Source organism: Dasypus novemcinctus, chromosome 13 (genome assembly GCF_030445035.2).
Source record: "Dasypus novemcinctus isolate mDasNov1 chromosome 13, mDasNov1.1.hap2, whole genome shotgun sequence".
In the NCBI taxonomy this organism is placed as follows: Eukaryota; Metazoa; Chordata; class Mammalia; order Cingulata; family Dasypodidae; genus Dasypus; species Dasypus novemcinctus.
In genome coordinates, this window is record NC_080685.1 from 9,624,172 (window position 1) to 9,638,180 (window position 14,009).

General features: G+C 35.2%; 1 protein-coding gene across 1 annotated transcript in view; it reads right to left on the reverse strand.

Moving 5' to 3' along the window:
• The window catches only part of FMN2 (formin 2), a 399,341-nt gene that overhangs the window by 138,276 nt on the left and 247,056 nt on the right, over positions 1-14,009 (reverse strand). Inside the window, 3 exon segments of the mRNA XM_058309485.2 lie at positions 10,750-10,870; positions 11,020-11,079; positions 13,528-13,674. Coding sequence (XP_058165468.1) covers positions 10,750-10,870; positions 11,020-11,079; positions 13,528-13,674 — 328 coding nt within the window.

Below are 14,009 nucleotides of genomic sequence, written 5' to 3' on the forward strand. Positions count from 1 at the left end.
GTTGTAACTGGAAACTTTTGACACATCCACTCTCACATTTGACATGTTTTCAGGCACATCTGAAAATCACTGTCTATGCACCTACCAGAGTACCTTTATCAATGTTTTCATACAGGGCAAGTTCAGGGCTTTCATGAACCGGCCACTACATATCCCCATGGTTTTATTGCTTTCTACTCCTTCCACCCTTCCTCTGTTTGAGACATGTAGGATTGTTTGCAATTCCAAGAATGCACTTATCTCATATCATTGAACTTGGTGATTCATCACCTGTTTAAATTTCCTTCCATAAATTTTTTTACTTGGTAAAATCATCATCAGATGATTCAATTCTAATGGCAATTCTTAACTCAAGCCTTCCTAACCAACTAGGTAGAATCTGGCTCACCTTCCAGTCTGCTTCCTGTTCCTATTTGTCAAGGTTGTTACTGTACCACAGTGTAACTGTCTGGTTTACACTGTGAATTCCTTAAGTACAAGGACCATTTGTTGTTCACCTTTTCTCTCCTAGCATTGAGCAAAATATCTTGGCAATATGTGCTCAATAAATACTAACTCTGAGTTCAATAATTTTTAAGAACACATATTTGGATAAGCTTTGTTGACTCAGTATTTTATAGACATGCCTAATACCTACTAAACTTCCAAGGAAGAAAATTACATGCAGTGAAAATACAACTTCAGTTATTAGATAAGAACATAAGAATTAGAAGATTACTTGTTAAAAAATTACATTACATTACATATACATAAATGTTTACTGTAACCAAAGACAGGGTCACATGGAAATGTCATATAAAATGAAAATGTCATATAATGTGTATCTCTATTAGTATCCCTTTCCACTCTGTACCCTGTTAAAAGACATGTTAATTCGAAGGATTCTGGTTCTTAACTATTTCCTAATCAAAATATTTCTTAAAATAGGAAAATTTTAATGGTATCATTTTAATGCTAAGAATGCTCCTGATTATTGGTAGGAGATACTAATTCTAGATATAACAAAAAATGGATGGTGGAATTCATTTTTCACTCTAAGTGGGTAAGCTACATTAAATCAGAATACTTGCGTGCACTGGAAAGTGCACTGAAATGGCCATGTGAAGACTGAGTAGCTAGTGCTGGCTCAGCACATGCCCATCATCTGATCTTAGCTAAGTCCCAACCAGACTGTGGGCTTTTCTCTCTAGATGCATATTTTTTTACTTTATTCTTGAGATAGTTTCTTTTAATATTGAAGGATCTTGACTAAGCATGCCTAAAAGGAAAGCTATTAATTCCTTTCCATCTCCATCCCCTCCTTCCTCCCATGGGGACTTTGGCACCCATCCAGGTATCAAAGCTAAAACAGAGTCAGCTCCTACCCATTCTGTCCCTAACCCCATGCATCAAAGCCATTAGAGAATCCTGCTCCAAGGTAACTTCTAAGGACTTCCCAGACCTTCTGCCTCTTCCTTCCTACCACAAGGATTTTAGTTCATGCTCTCAACAGCTCTGTCCTCTGAGGTGTCCTGCTTCTGGTCTCCCCACTAATCATTCACAACTTCCTCAGGATGCCCTTGCAGAACTGCCTATCTGAGCAAATCACAGCCCCGGTTAGAAGCTTTCCCATGGTTAACCAACAAATGGGGGGGAAAGTCCAGGCTCCTCGGCGGGTCCTCAAATCCTTCACCATGCTCCATCACCGCCTCCTCCCTGCTCCCTGAGCATCCTATATGCTAGTCGCAGCATACTTTACTATCCATTTGTTGGTTACTTTCTTTCATTCGCTTACTTACTGAATGCAGATTGTGCCGGGCATGTGCTAAGAGCTAAGAACCCAAGGCAAATCACCAAGCCTTCTCTGAAGTTCCTTACAGGGGTGCAGCAGGAGGTGATACTACCACTGTGGTTCAGAATGAAAGCTCTGGAGCAGGTCTCCTAGGTCCAAATTGAGCTCCCACTGAAACCTGAAACCGTCTGCAGGGTGTTTAACTTCTCTAACTAGCAGTCACCTAATCCCTCCAGAGGAGAGTAATGATAGCATCTGCATCACTACCTCCCAGGGATCAAGTGAGTTAATGTGTGTGAAACATGGGCACAGCGTAGCCATAGCCAGCTACCTGGCAGAGTATCATAATTACAGGCTGGGGGGCTCTCTCAAACTATGTACTTGCACAAACCTGACCCTGCTTTAGAATTCTCCTGTAATGAGCCAAATCTCAGGTGTGGCTATTTTGTTTCCCTCAAACATAAATCTGAGAGAAACTGTGAAATCCCTGGCCTAATGGGTCAATAGGTAATCAAAGGCCAAAAATCGCGGGACCCGGGACTTCTTTCATGCTCTCCTCTATGCAGGAAATTCTATCTTTTCCCCCTGAGGGAATCTTACTCATCTCCTGAAGTCAAATTTAGATATAATTTCCAAGTACACTTAAGGACCACCTCCCTTCCGTGTTTCCTTAGTCCATTAATATAACTGAAAATTATTTGTCATTTCTCTTATTGCCTGTTGTATAACCAGAGGTGCTCTTGTTAGTCTACGAGGTATGAGGAAAGGGTCTATGCTTTATTTTTTATTTTCTATTAATTTAGCAAACATTAACACAGTATTAGATCATAATATCGCTAAGATTCCTTACTGACCTAAATCTCATGAAATTTTAGTATTCTGTTCTATATTTGACAAAACAATTCACCCATTAAAATTCATTAGTTGACGTTCTAGAAAGGATTTTGGTAATCTGTATCAAAAACCCAAAAAATGTTTCTTGTCTCTGATTCAGTAATTATTATTTCTAAGAGGCTGTATTAAGAAAATAATCAGAGATGTGGTAAAAAAAAAAAGTTTTTATGGATAAAGATGTACAATGTGATATTACTTAAGAGTAGTGAAAACCGAAGAGTCTAATTTCCTACAACAATCAAATTACTCACTAAACGATGAGACAGTCATGAGACAGATTATGAAACCATTTTCTAAGATTTTTGAAATATATTAAATGACATGAGAAAATACTTGTGCTCTAATTTCCAGTGGGGAAAAAATGTAAGATATATAAATGAATACAGATGTCTAAGCAAATGGAATGCGAATTCATAGACTGAGGCTTCTCTCTGTTGAAAACACATAGCAAGGAATGAAAACATACAAAAAGAAAACTAAACATAGTATGCTTTGTTAAAAAGCAACAACAACAACAACAACAACAAAAATATAACTAATTATCTCCTTAGACCAGAAACAGCAGGGCTGCCCAAAGTTCTGACCGGGCCGGAGTGACAGGCCACAGGTGTCTGACCGCAGAGGGGAGGTGGTGAGCTTGTCCTGAGGGGGGGCAGGGGGGGCGGACAGGAAAGGAGGGTACCCTACTGGAGGCAATGGAAGCCGTTTTACTCCTGAACACCCTGAGCTGTGCCTGGGCTCCCCAACTCAAGAATGGAGGGTGCAAACCACTGCTTCCTGGGGCTTTGGCCCTCATGTGCTCTGTGCCTGGGGTGGTAAGAGCAGCACTCCATGCCTGGGACAAGTCATTGGTGACTGGACCTGCAATAAACCAAATATGATCCCAGGGCAGGAGCCAAAGCCACTGCAAGAAGCTTTGGTTCTGACCTGGGGGCCACAGGCAGGCCAAGTTAAAGCAACTGAAAAACCAAAAGACAGTGACAGATTTGAGGGCGGAAAGGGGGAAGTTTGGGGGCTAAGGGGAAGGGAGGGAACAAAACACAGGCTGACAGATGGTCTCCGTCACAACACTTACCTGTGCAGTTATAACACAAAAGCAGTCATAGACAATATGTAAATGATTGGGCATGGCTGTATTCCAATAAAACTTTATTTACAAAAAAAGCTGGATTTGGCTCACAAGCAATAATTTGCTGATATCTGTTTTAAATCAACATTCCAGAAACAGAAAGAAAATTGAATAGAGAGCTTAAAAAAATCAACAAATGTAAGATGAATTCATTTCAAATGGACAAAAACTATAGACAATTTGAAAAAGACCAATATTTTGTAACGTCTAAGGGATAAATGAAAAATAATAAACATAATAAGAATAAGAAATTACTTTAAATGCAAGAATTGATATGGTAAAATACAAACTGAAAATCATGAAAACAAAAATTATCATAATTTAAAAAAATAATATAAATACCAGATTAGACAGAATCAAGAGAGATTCATGAACTAGTAGATGATGTTGACAAATGTATAAAGATCATAGCACAAAGAAGAACAACAATTTTTAAAATATGAAAGAGAAATTAGGAGACAAGGGGAGGTTAGACCAATGGGCTAATTCTAAAAGGAGTTTCAGGAGGAGAGAAAAGAGGTAATGAAGCAATACTTGAGGTAATACTTTAAATTTTTTAAAGAAATTGAGAAAAATACCTATTCATAAACTGTAAATTGAAAGTTCTCACTAAGTACTGAACAAGATGAAAAAAAATCATAGTATATGTATTATAGCAAAGCCAAAAGACTGCTAAGGGTAATAACAAAATTATAAAAATTGCCAAAAGAAAAGACAAGATCATCTACAAAAAAATGACCAACTGATAGCAGACCTCTAATTAGGAATTAAAGATGCCAGAAGAAAACAAAAGTAACTTTAAAACTGATGAAAAATAGGTCAATATCTGAAATTCTATATATAGCAAAACTCAAGAAAATAGAGTGGAATTTTTCAGTCACTTATGAACTAAGAGTTGAACACTCACCAACTCCCATTGAAAAAATCACCAAATGAAGAAGGGAGAAAATGGGGTGTAACACTGAGAACATAGTAATTGATTACATATATTGGTAAACATTATTACCTACTGAATACAGATATTAATAATTTTTTATAAAGGACCAAAAGTAGAGAAAAAACCTAGAAGGAAGGTGGGAAGAGCTCAATTATAAGTTAGAATGCTCTATTTGGAAGGATAAGATGCTAAATAAATTTATACCATGTTGCAAAATTATCTAATTAACAAAGTAGGTTAACATTTAAGTTCATCCAACTATAGTATATCTTATATATATATATATATATATATATATATATATCATTCACTTATGTGAATACATTCTTTAGTTTACAAAATGTTACTAGAGGGAGTGTGGGGGGGTGGATATTGAAAACTTTATCGAGACAATGGGAAACCAGAAAGAAGACAGAAAGTAAATGAAAATAAATTAGGTTTTCCTACTACAAAGCAAAAACTGGAAGACTGGACAAAAATGACAAAATTATATATACCATGGTCCCAACTCTACAATTCATGAGCATGCCATACACAAACACACACACACACACAAAGATAAGATAAAAATCTACAAAAATATTAACATTGTTTATCATTAGGCTGTAGGATTACAAGTAAATGTATTTTCTCTACACTTTTCAATGCTGTCTAACCAGACATGAATTTACAAATCAGAAAGAAAAGTTATTTTTCGAAAAAGCTTATTGGTGGCATTTGACCTGAGTTTATAACTTCATTTTTAACCTCCTCAAAAATGAACAGTGCAATATCACAGGCTTATATTATAAATGTAATAGTTACAAACTAGTCAGTATAAGCTAATAAATCAACACAAAAACTTTAAAGGCTGGTTTTACCTAATATATCTCTGGATGCAAACATTTCCTGAATTTGAAGAGATACAGTTAATGAATTTTAAAAACATTTTTCAAGTCAGGCATTGGTGGGGGGCTGGAAGATGTATGATACAGGGAAGAATTTGCATGAGAACATTCTTGCCCAGTTGTAACTTGACGCCCTGTACATGCTGAGTTGATTTAAGTCATGTGGCAAGTGCAACAATTTCTACCCAAGACCAGCACCGGAACAGAAGTCATCATTTGGCATGACTGCATCAAGAGGAGCTGCTGACAGCCAGAAAAGATCAAAAGCAGATCAGGCTGCTGACCAAACTTCACGTCACTGAGCTCAGAAGGGTGGGGGAACACCCTGGGAGCTACGGAAATCTTGGGAGAAATGATAAAAACCAAATAGAGCGGATGTTCTTATAAAAAGCTGAAATGAGTTTCAGTTGACTTATTAAAATGTCTGGGCCATAACACATTATTTCTCAGCCTTTCCTCAAACATAAAAATTCAAATTTCTAAGCAAAAACAGAAGACATGCAGGCAGCAGATGAATAATTAAATTGTTACAGCATATCTGACTTCATCAAATTAATAACATGGCTTATTTTAATTTTTACTTTATCATGAATAAACAATATTTATTGGCTACTTAATATATGGAAGGCATTAGGGTAAATGCTTTACATACATTACCTCATTTTCTAAATATTTTAAAGACAACTTGCTTCTGGGAAAAAAAAAATGTGAACAGCCTGCTTGAATCTTCTTATATGAATTTGCTAATTTGATTGCTTAGAAGGAATAACTTTTCCTAGGCTCTATTTATCAAATGTAGGTATTATTTTTAAATCACATTCAAAATAACATAGCCTACTAATTTCCCATTTTGACTCTGATTTAGTCAGACACACGTATATCTAATTATTCCCCTCATTCCAAAAAGCAACAGGCAGCTTTATTTTATCCCTTGTTGGTAAGAAATGCTACATTCAGTCTAAATCCTTCCTAGAAACTGAATTTAAATTTTCAGTTCACATTTCCTTCCTCATATCACAAAAACATCTTATTTTTATGGAAAATAATTCAAATTTTAGAAAAGAAAAAATGAGGTAAATTATGTTTCTTGTCAGTTTTTAAAGAACACATCAGAATTTTCCACTTTGTAAGTAAGTCTTCAAGTGGACTTCATTTTACAAGATCTGTAATACAGAATTACATTTTCTATGAACTATAGTTTAATTTTCCACCTTTGCTGTAAGCTCCTCAGAGGCAAACCTCATGCTCTGGTATTAACACGGTACTATTCTCAAGATGCATACCACTGACTAGGAACTGGTCAGATATGGTCAAAAAAGTGGCCCATGGTCAAGTATGTTGCAGAATTGCTGCAAACCCTTCTTTTGCTATGAATTCCTGCAGTAAAGAACCCTTTCAAGTTGAATTTAATCCATCAATCCCTATATTCATTTGGTCATGAAACTCTCACCACTTTTATTTTCTAGAGCAACAAATTTTAACAACCTATAGGCACACTTGGGAAAATACTGTGCTAGACAAGGGTTATAGATGCTGGCTGAGAGAACAGGTCTTTCAGATAAGTTCATCTCAGCCCTGTGCAGCAGTGGAAAACCTCATGCTGTTTAAAATAAAAATCACCACTTTCTTAACCTCCAAAGCACTTAGAAATTGCTAAAATGCTCCTCCAATATTTAACCTGCTATAGCTGTCACATTTCTCTAGAAGAGAAATGTAAGAGGAAATAGTATAGAGAGGCATGGCGACTTGCCCTTTTCAAAGATGTTATCTAGTGTTAGGGCTCTCATTTTAGCTCCAAGTCCTGTGAGAACTTGTCATGTTCATGGCTACGTGTATATTTAATACCTATAGTAATAAAAGCATGTAGCTACTAAACCAAAATGGGATAACATTCCAAAGTGATGCACCAACTGAAACCAATATAAATCCCCGGTAATAAGATTACCGTTCCTCTTAAAATTTATCAAATCATCTGTAAACTATGAAATCCTACTTTGCAAGACTGAATTGTTGATCAAAGTGTGAAGTATTTTTCAGATTCCCCAGAAATGCCCCTAGCACCACATCAGTGTGTGTGTGTGTGCATGTGTGTATTTTCATAAGCAAACTGAGATACCTGGCATAATTTTGAATTATGATAAATGTTATTGCATGAATGGTTTGCTTTTTTACTGCTTTACAAATCATTCTCAACTTAAGGACACATCAACATAATATTATACAAATTTAACATTGGTTTATTTATCATTATTTTATTAAAACAATGCAGTAATTCTTGAGTTCAATCAATGTGCACTTATGTATAAGGCACTAAGGAGGTCCATCAAAGTCACAGAAGTCACCCTTCCTTGAAATCAGTAACTGTATCTCTGTGTGCCCACAGCAGCTAGGAAATGTCTGACATGCACCAAGCCAAAAACAAATGTTGGTGAATGTATAAGAACTGCAAGCAAACTACATAATATTGAGATGTTGATACAAATCCATATAAGAAACATCTGTAACCAGAACATGACAACTCCATGAATTTGATTACAGATCAGTATTTTTGAATAAACACACCTCAAAATTGGAAGAAATCTTCTTAAAAATTACGTCTTTTTCATATGCACTCCCATGTTCATCGCAGCATTATTCACAACTGTTAAAATAAGGAACAGCCCAAGTGTCCATCAACTAATGAATAAAAACAAAATGTAGGGGTATATACGTACAATGGAATACTATTCAGCTGTAAGACGAAATGAAATCAGGATGCATATGGCAACATGGATGAACCTTGAGGATATTATTTTGAATGAAATAAGCCAGACACAAAAAGGAAAAGTACTGTATGGTCTCACTAATATGAACTAGATATGCTGAGTCAAATCATGAAGGTAAACTCTAGAGTATAGGTTACTAGGAGATAGAATGTGGGTTGAGAATGGGAACTGATGCTGAATGTATGTAGAATTAATAAGGTTAATTGCAAAAGTGTGGAAATGAATAAAGTTGATGGTAACATTATAGTGAATATAACTAACATTACTGACTTATAAATGTGATTGTGGCTGTGAGGGGTAATCTGTGGATGTAAAAGTCAAATGAAAGGAAGCTAGACACTAATCTAGGGACTGTATAACAGTTATTTTGGTCATGGATGAAGAGTGGTGAATACTATAAATATAAGAATGTTCTTCTTTTACAAAGTGTTAAGAATATGATGATACATGGGGAAATTATAACTAATGTAGTTAACAGTAATCTTGTGATATTTTTGCAACAATGGCAAAGAAGATATATCAATTCTAAGGGACAACAACAAGGGGGCTATAATGGAGTATGGGATTTTTCCTTTCGGAGTAATGAAAACGTTCTAAAGTTGACTGAGGTGATATCACAACTCTAATGAAAATGAGAGCATACACTTTGAATGGACTGTACTAATCGTGGGGCTGTATCACACAGGGATTCCAGTGGAGGAGGATGGGCTGTGGTTAACAGGACAAATGTAAACATGTTCTCTCACAAACTATAACAAATACATAATAACACAGGGTATTAATAATTAGTTGGGTTGGGGGGGGATACACCAAATGTAAGATATGAGATATAGTTAATAATATTTTGATGATACTTTTTCATAGTTTGTAACAAATGTTTCACAGTAGAGCAAGGTGTTGCTGGTGGGGGGATGTATGGGAGCCCTGTATGACGATCTACATGTTTGTTTTGTTAGTTCACAACTTTTACCATACAGTTACTATTTATGTGCAAGTATGAATGATATACTTTAATAAAATTTTATATTAAAAAATTATGGTTTTTTTGTGTGTGGTTTCCAGACATGTACTAAGGCATCTCCTTCTCAGTAACACAGTATCAAATTAAAATACCACATAAATTTGTTCACTCCCTGTCTTTGCTTAACAGTTAGAAAGAGACTTAGCTAGCTGAGGTGTTCTCTCCTCCTCAACAGTAATTTTTTGGCCAAACTATTCTGCTATAACTCCTTCCTCTTGTGTAACTCTTACTTTTAATTCAGAAATTTGAAGACTTCCGAACTATCTTCAACATGATTTGCTATAGAGCTTCTTGACTAATGATTAAACAACATACATGTATGTGTTTTTTGACTAATTATGTAAAAGTGTATATTTTGTTCCCAGGAAAGTTCACAAGCCACAAAATCTAGGGCACGTATACCAAGGGAGACTAGAGAAAGGGACTACTTATCTCTTCACAACGATACAATTTGCATCTAACCACAACATTATAAACATCCAAATGATCTTGGCTATCAAGTGGCAACAGGATGATCAGCCTCACTCCTGATGAAACAGATTATTATTCAAATAACCCAGATATAATTAATCAATAATTAAATATCTGTGAACAGATTCCTGTGCCGCTGACAACAACAAAAGGCAGACAAAAGAAGAACATTCAGCAAATGGACACGGAAAGCAGACAACGGGGTGGGGGAAGAGGAGAGATATAAATAAAAATAAATCTTTTAAAAAATATATCTGCTATGCATAACTTTTTAAATGGCAAAAGAAGAATATTGGTAAAATTTTTCTTTTGTCACAAAAGAAATTTAATTTAATTTAATTTTTTTTAAGATTTATTTTTTTTATTTCTCTCCCCTTCCCACTCCTGGTTGTCTGCTCTCTGTGTTCATTCACTGTTGTTCTTCTGTGTTCATTTGCATCTCATCAGCAGCACTGGGAATCTGTGTCTCTTTTTGTTGCATCGTCTTTCTGCATCAGCTCTCTCTGTGTGTGGCGTCACTACTAGGCAGGCTGTGCTTTGTTTGCACGGGGTGGCTCTCCTTGCAGGGGCGCACTCCTTGCGCATGGGGCTCCCGTACGCGGGGCACCCCTGCATGACACAGCACTCCTTGCGTGCATCAGCACTGCGTGTGGGCCAGCCCACCACACCGGTCAGGAGGCCCTGGATTTGAACCCTGGGCCTCTCATATAGTAGGAGGATGCTCTATCAGTTCAGCCAAATCTACTTCCCAGAAATTTAATTTTACAAGGCTGTAAAAGTTTAGTATATTTTCTTTAAAACATTGAAAAGTCTGCCTTCTCCCATTAGAAAAGCACAAATTAGAAATGTGAGTTTCTCTACGATTATAAGCTACCTTTCAAGTCTTTCTTTAGTTTTCTGAGATCCTTTTGAAAATCTTCAAACTTCATCTGTGAGGCTTGAAAAAGGTCCTGGGGTTCTGGTAGTGGAAACACACACTGTTCTTTTCCAGCATCCTAATTAGCAAGAAACATGATTTTTAAACAAATCATCCTCAATCTAAACATGAACAGTACAGCAGTAGCAATGGCAAAAACAAAAAGATTGACAAATCATTCAACAAATAAAGAATTTTTAAAATGCCTATTTGTAAAAAACGTCTTACCTCATCAAAATTCCGAAGGTAGTATGAAACAATATATGACAAAAGGCTTCTGCTATTGTCCTAGACAGAAAGACCAAAGTAATTATAAAATATATTTTAAAATTATTAAATATACAGTGTTAAATAAATTAAATTCTAGTGATTCCACATATATGCATGAGAACATTTAGAATGAAATGTGAACTCTGCATTTCAAATGACCTCAGTCAATGTATCTAAGGAGTTTAGCTGCACAGGAGACCTCTCTCCCCCAGTGGTGCCATCTAAGCTCTAGGCTAAAGCACAGCTGCTTATTTTTATCTCCTCAGCCAGAAATTTAGTTCATTGATTTTTAATGTTTTATTATTAAAAGGTATAACTACCACATTAAGTTAAGTAATTAAATATTGTCTGCATCTTCATACAGCTGGCTTAGGAACAATAAGTTTGACTGAAACTCATCAATAAATAAATGAGGGAAAGAAAAAGTTAAATATCCTCTCAAATAAATGGGATCTTTTATAATGTGTAGGCACATTATGAATTATGTTAGCAGTTAAGATTCAGGAATCAATACATATGCAGCTATAATAAAACAATATGCATACTTCTATAGAAAAATGCAAAATTATTTCCTATCTATAAGTTTTCAAAGAGTGGCTTTTAGAGGCATTAATTTTAATTTTTGCATTGCTCAAAATAAATACTAGATAACCTAAATGTGGGAGACCAAATGTATGTTTTATTTTGCTTTATTTAAAAAGCAAATCCTATGGAAGGTTTAATGTAATCATGATTTTCCTCCTCTGTATAAACAGAGCATAATCATGTTAGAAATATAATAATATTTCAATTAGAGACTTTCCCCATTACACAGGATTTGCTTTGAAATGATTTAAGCTTCTTGACTTCTTTCCTCTTTTCTAACCTGTAAATCAGTAAAATGGTTAGTGGTGCTCCTGAATTAATTAACAAAATATTTATTAAAGGTCTGCTGCTATGCATATTGGGAGAAAACTTTGAGTGATCTGAGTACCTGCTCCCTCCATGAAGGTCTTCAAATAGTATTCAGGAGAGGTATAGTCATATTTGTTTTAGAGAGAAAGAACCAAGTCAGGAAGGCTTTGTAGAGCTTTCCTGAGTACAAGTAAAATAATAAAAACATTTAGCCTCTTAATTCAGATCTTATTTCTACATTACTCCTTAATTATTTAAATTAATTGATTTTAAATTAATGGGGAGTTGACAAAACATTGACCAATACAAATAAAATAACCAATAATCCCTTATTCATATATGACTGTGACAAACTATCTCAGATCCATTTTAATAAGCTAAACATCTTACTGATGCTATCTCTGTTCCCATGTTATTTGCAAAAGTTATTTGCTTTAATCGAACAAGCAGTTGCTAAGAACTATTCAATAATTACCATGTGTTTAGAGCAGAACTTTTACTTTTGAAAAAACATGAGTTATCGCGTCTACATATTATAGGTTCCTATGAAATGTAAACACTACATATATAAAAGCATTTGAACAAAATATATGCTGCTATCGTACCAAGAAAGAACTATGCTTGGATCAACTGGAAAATCACAGTGACTGACATTTCACAGAAGCTCAATGAAAGCATGTTAAATGAATATATGAGTGGGTGCATGAGTGAATGAACAAATGAATAAGTTGTTGAGAGAAAAGATTTTAAAAATGCTTCTCTCTTATGAGTAAGAGTTTTTCATTCTCTAAGGACAATTCTATATATTGATAGTGTCAGAATATAATTATTTACTTAAACTTAATATTTTAAAAATTGTCCATAATTTCCCTCATTATACTGTTTGTTCTGTGTGGTGATTCTTTTATCAGAGAAAAAGAACCCTTTTATTTTCTAAGTTTACAATCACAGACCTTAGTCTTTGACTTTGGTCATGATGGTGTTCCACTAATTTTACGTTTTTACTGGCACTCACAAGTCTCTTAGGTTTTAATTTTAAACAAGCACAACTCTACAAGTAAGATAAAAAAAAAGAAAAATTAGGTCTGCATAAAGCTTGGACATACCCATTTATTGCAGTTTTATGCAGAGAATAGGTAGAAAAACAATTATATTTTATATTTTATGTATAAACCGCTTTCACTCATCTTTGTTTGAAAAACATGAGCCAGTTTTCAATTGCTTCACAGAGAAAGGAAGAAAATAAGGGATATACTGTCTAATTTGTGGAAATTAATCAGTTCTTCTAAGTTCAAAATGATGAATACTAGCAGTCATGGTAAAAACAAGTGAAAAATCATTTTTATTTTCAAATAGTGTCTATTTGATTAGTCATTAGACTTGGGACTTCTTTAGAATCATTATTACTAATTCACAAAACTATGAAGATCTACTTTTATTCAGTTCAGAACATAAAGAAACATTTGACCTCAGAAACACTGATTACCAATGGTTTACAGTTAAATTTCTTATTTATTAAACAAAAACATCTTACCTTCACTTTGCCTACTTTTACTCATATACAATACTTACACTGCTTTTGACATCTTTCAGTTTGGGAAGAATGTCTAACCCAAAGCCATCTGCTTGTCCCCGAGTCTTATTTCCACCATTCATGTAGTTGCCGAAGGCAAGAACCAGGCCCAGAACCTGCATAACCCCTGGCCCATTTTTTAAAGTCTGTAAAACAGGATAAGAAAACACAACTCTTCTCAATACAAGGTTTAGTTTGAATCATTTTGAATCAGTGCCAGGTATTCAGAGTATGCTATTAGTTTGGGGTCACAACTCCACTTCACCACTGTTCATTATACAGTATATTTAGAAGTAGTGTCCTCAGCGAAAACTTTAGAGTCACACCACCAAAGAGCATGCGGCTATGCTTTAGGAAGCTGGGAGACACCAATCTAGGCTATGTCTATGATGTAATTGCACGGGGGAAAAGTGAAGCTTTAAAATGAGAACTATTACAAAATAATAACATTGCCCTCATCCTAATTTTACCAACCTCTGGT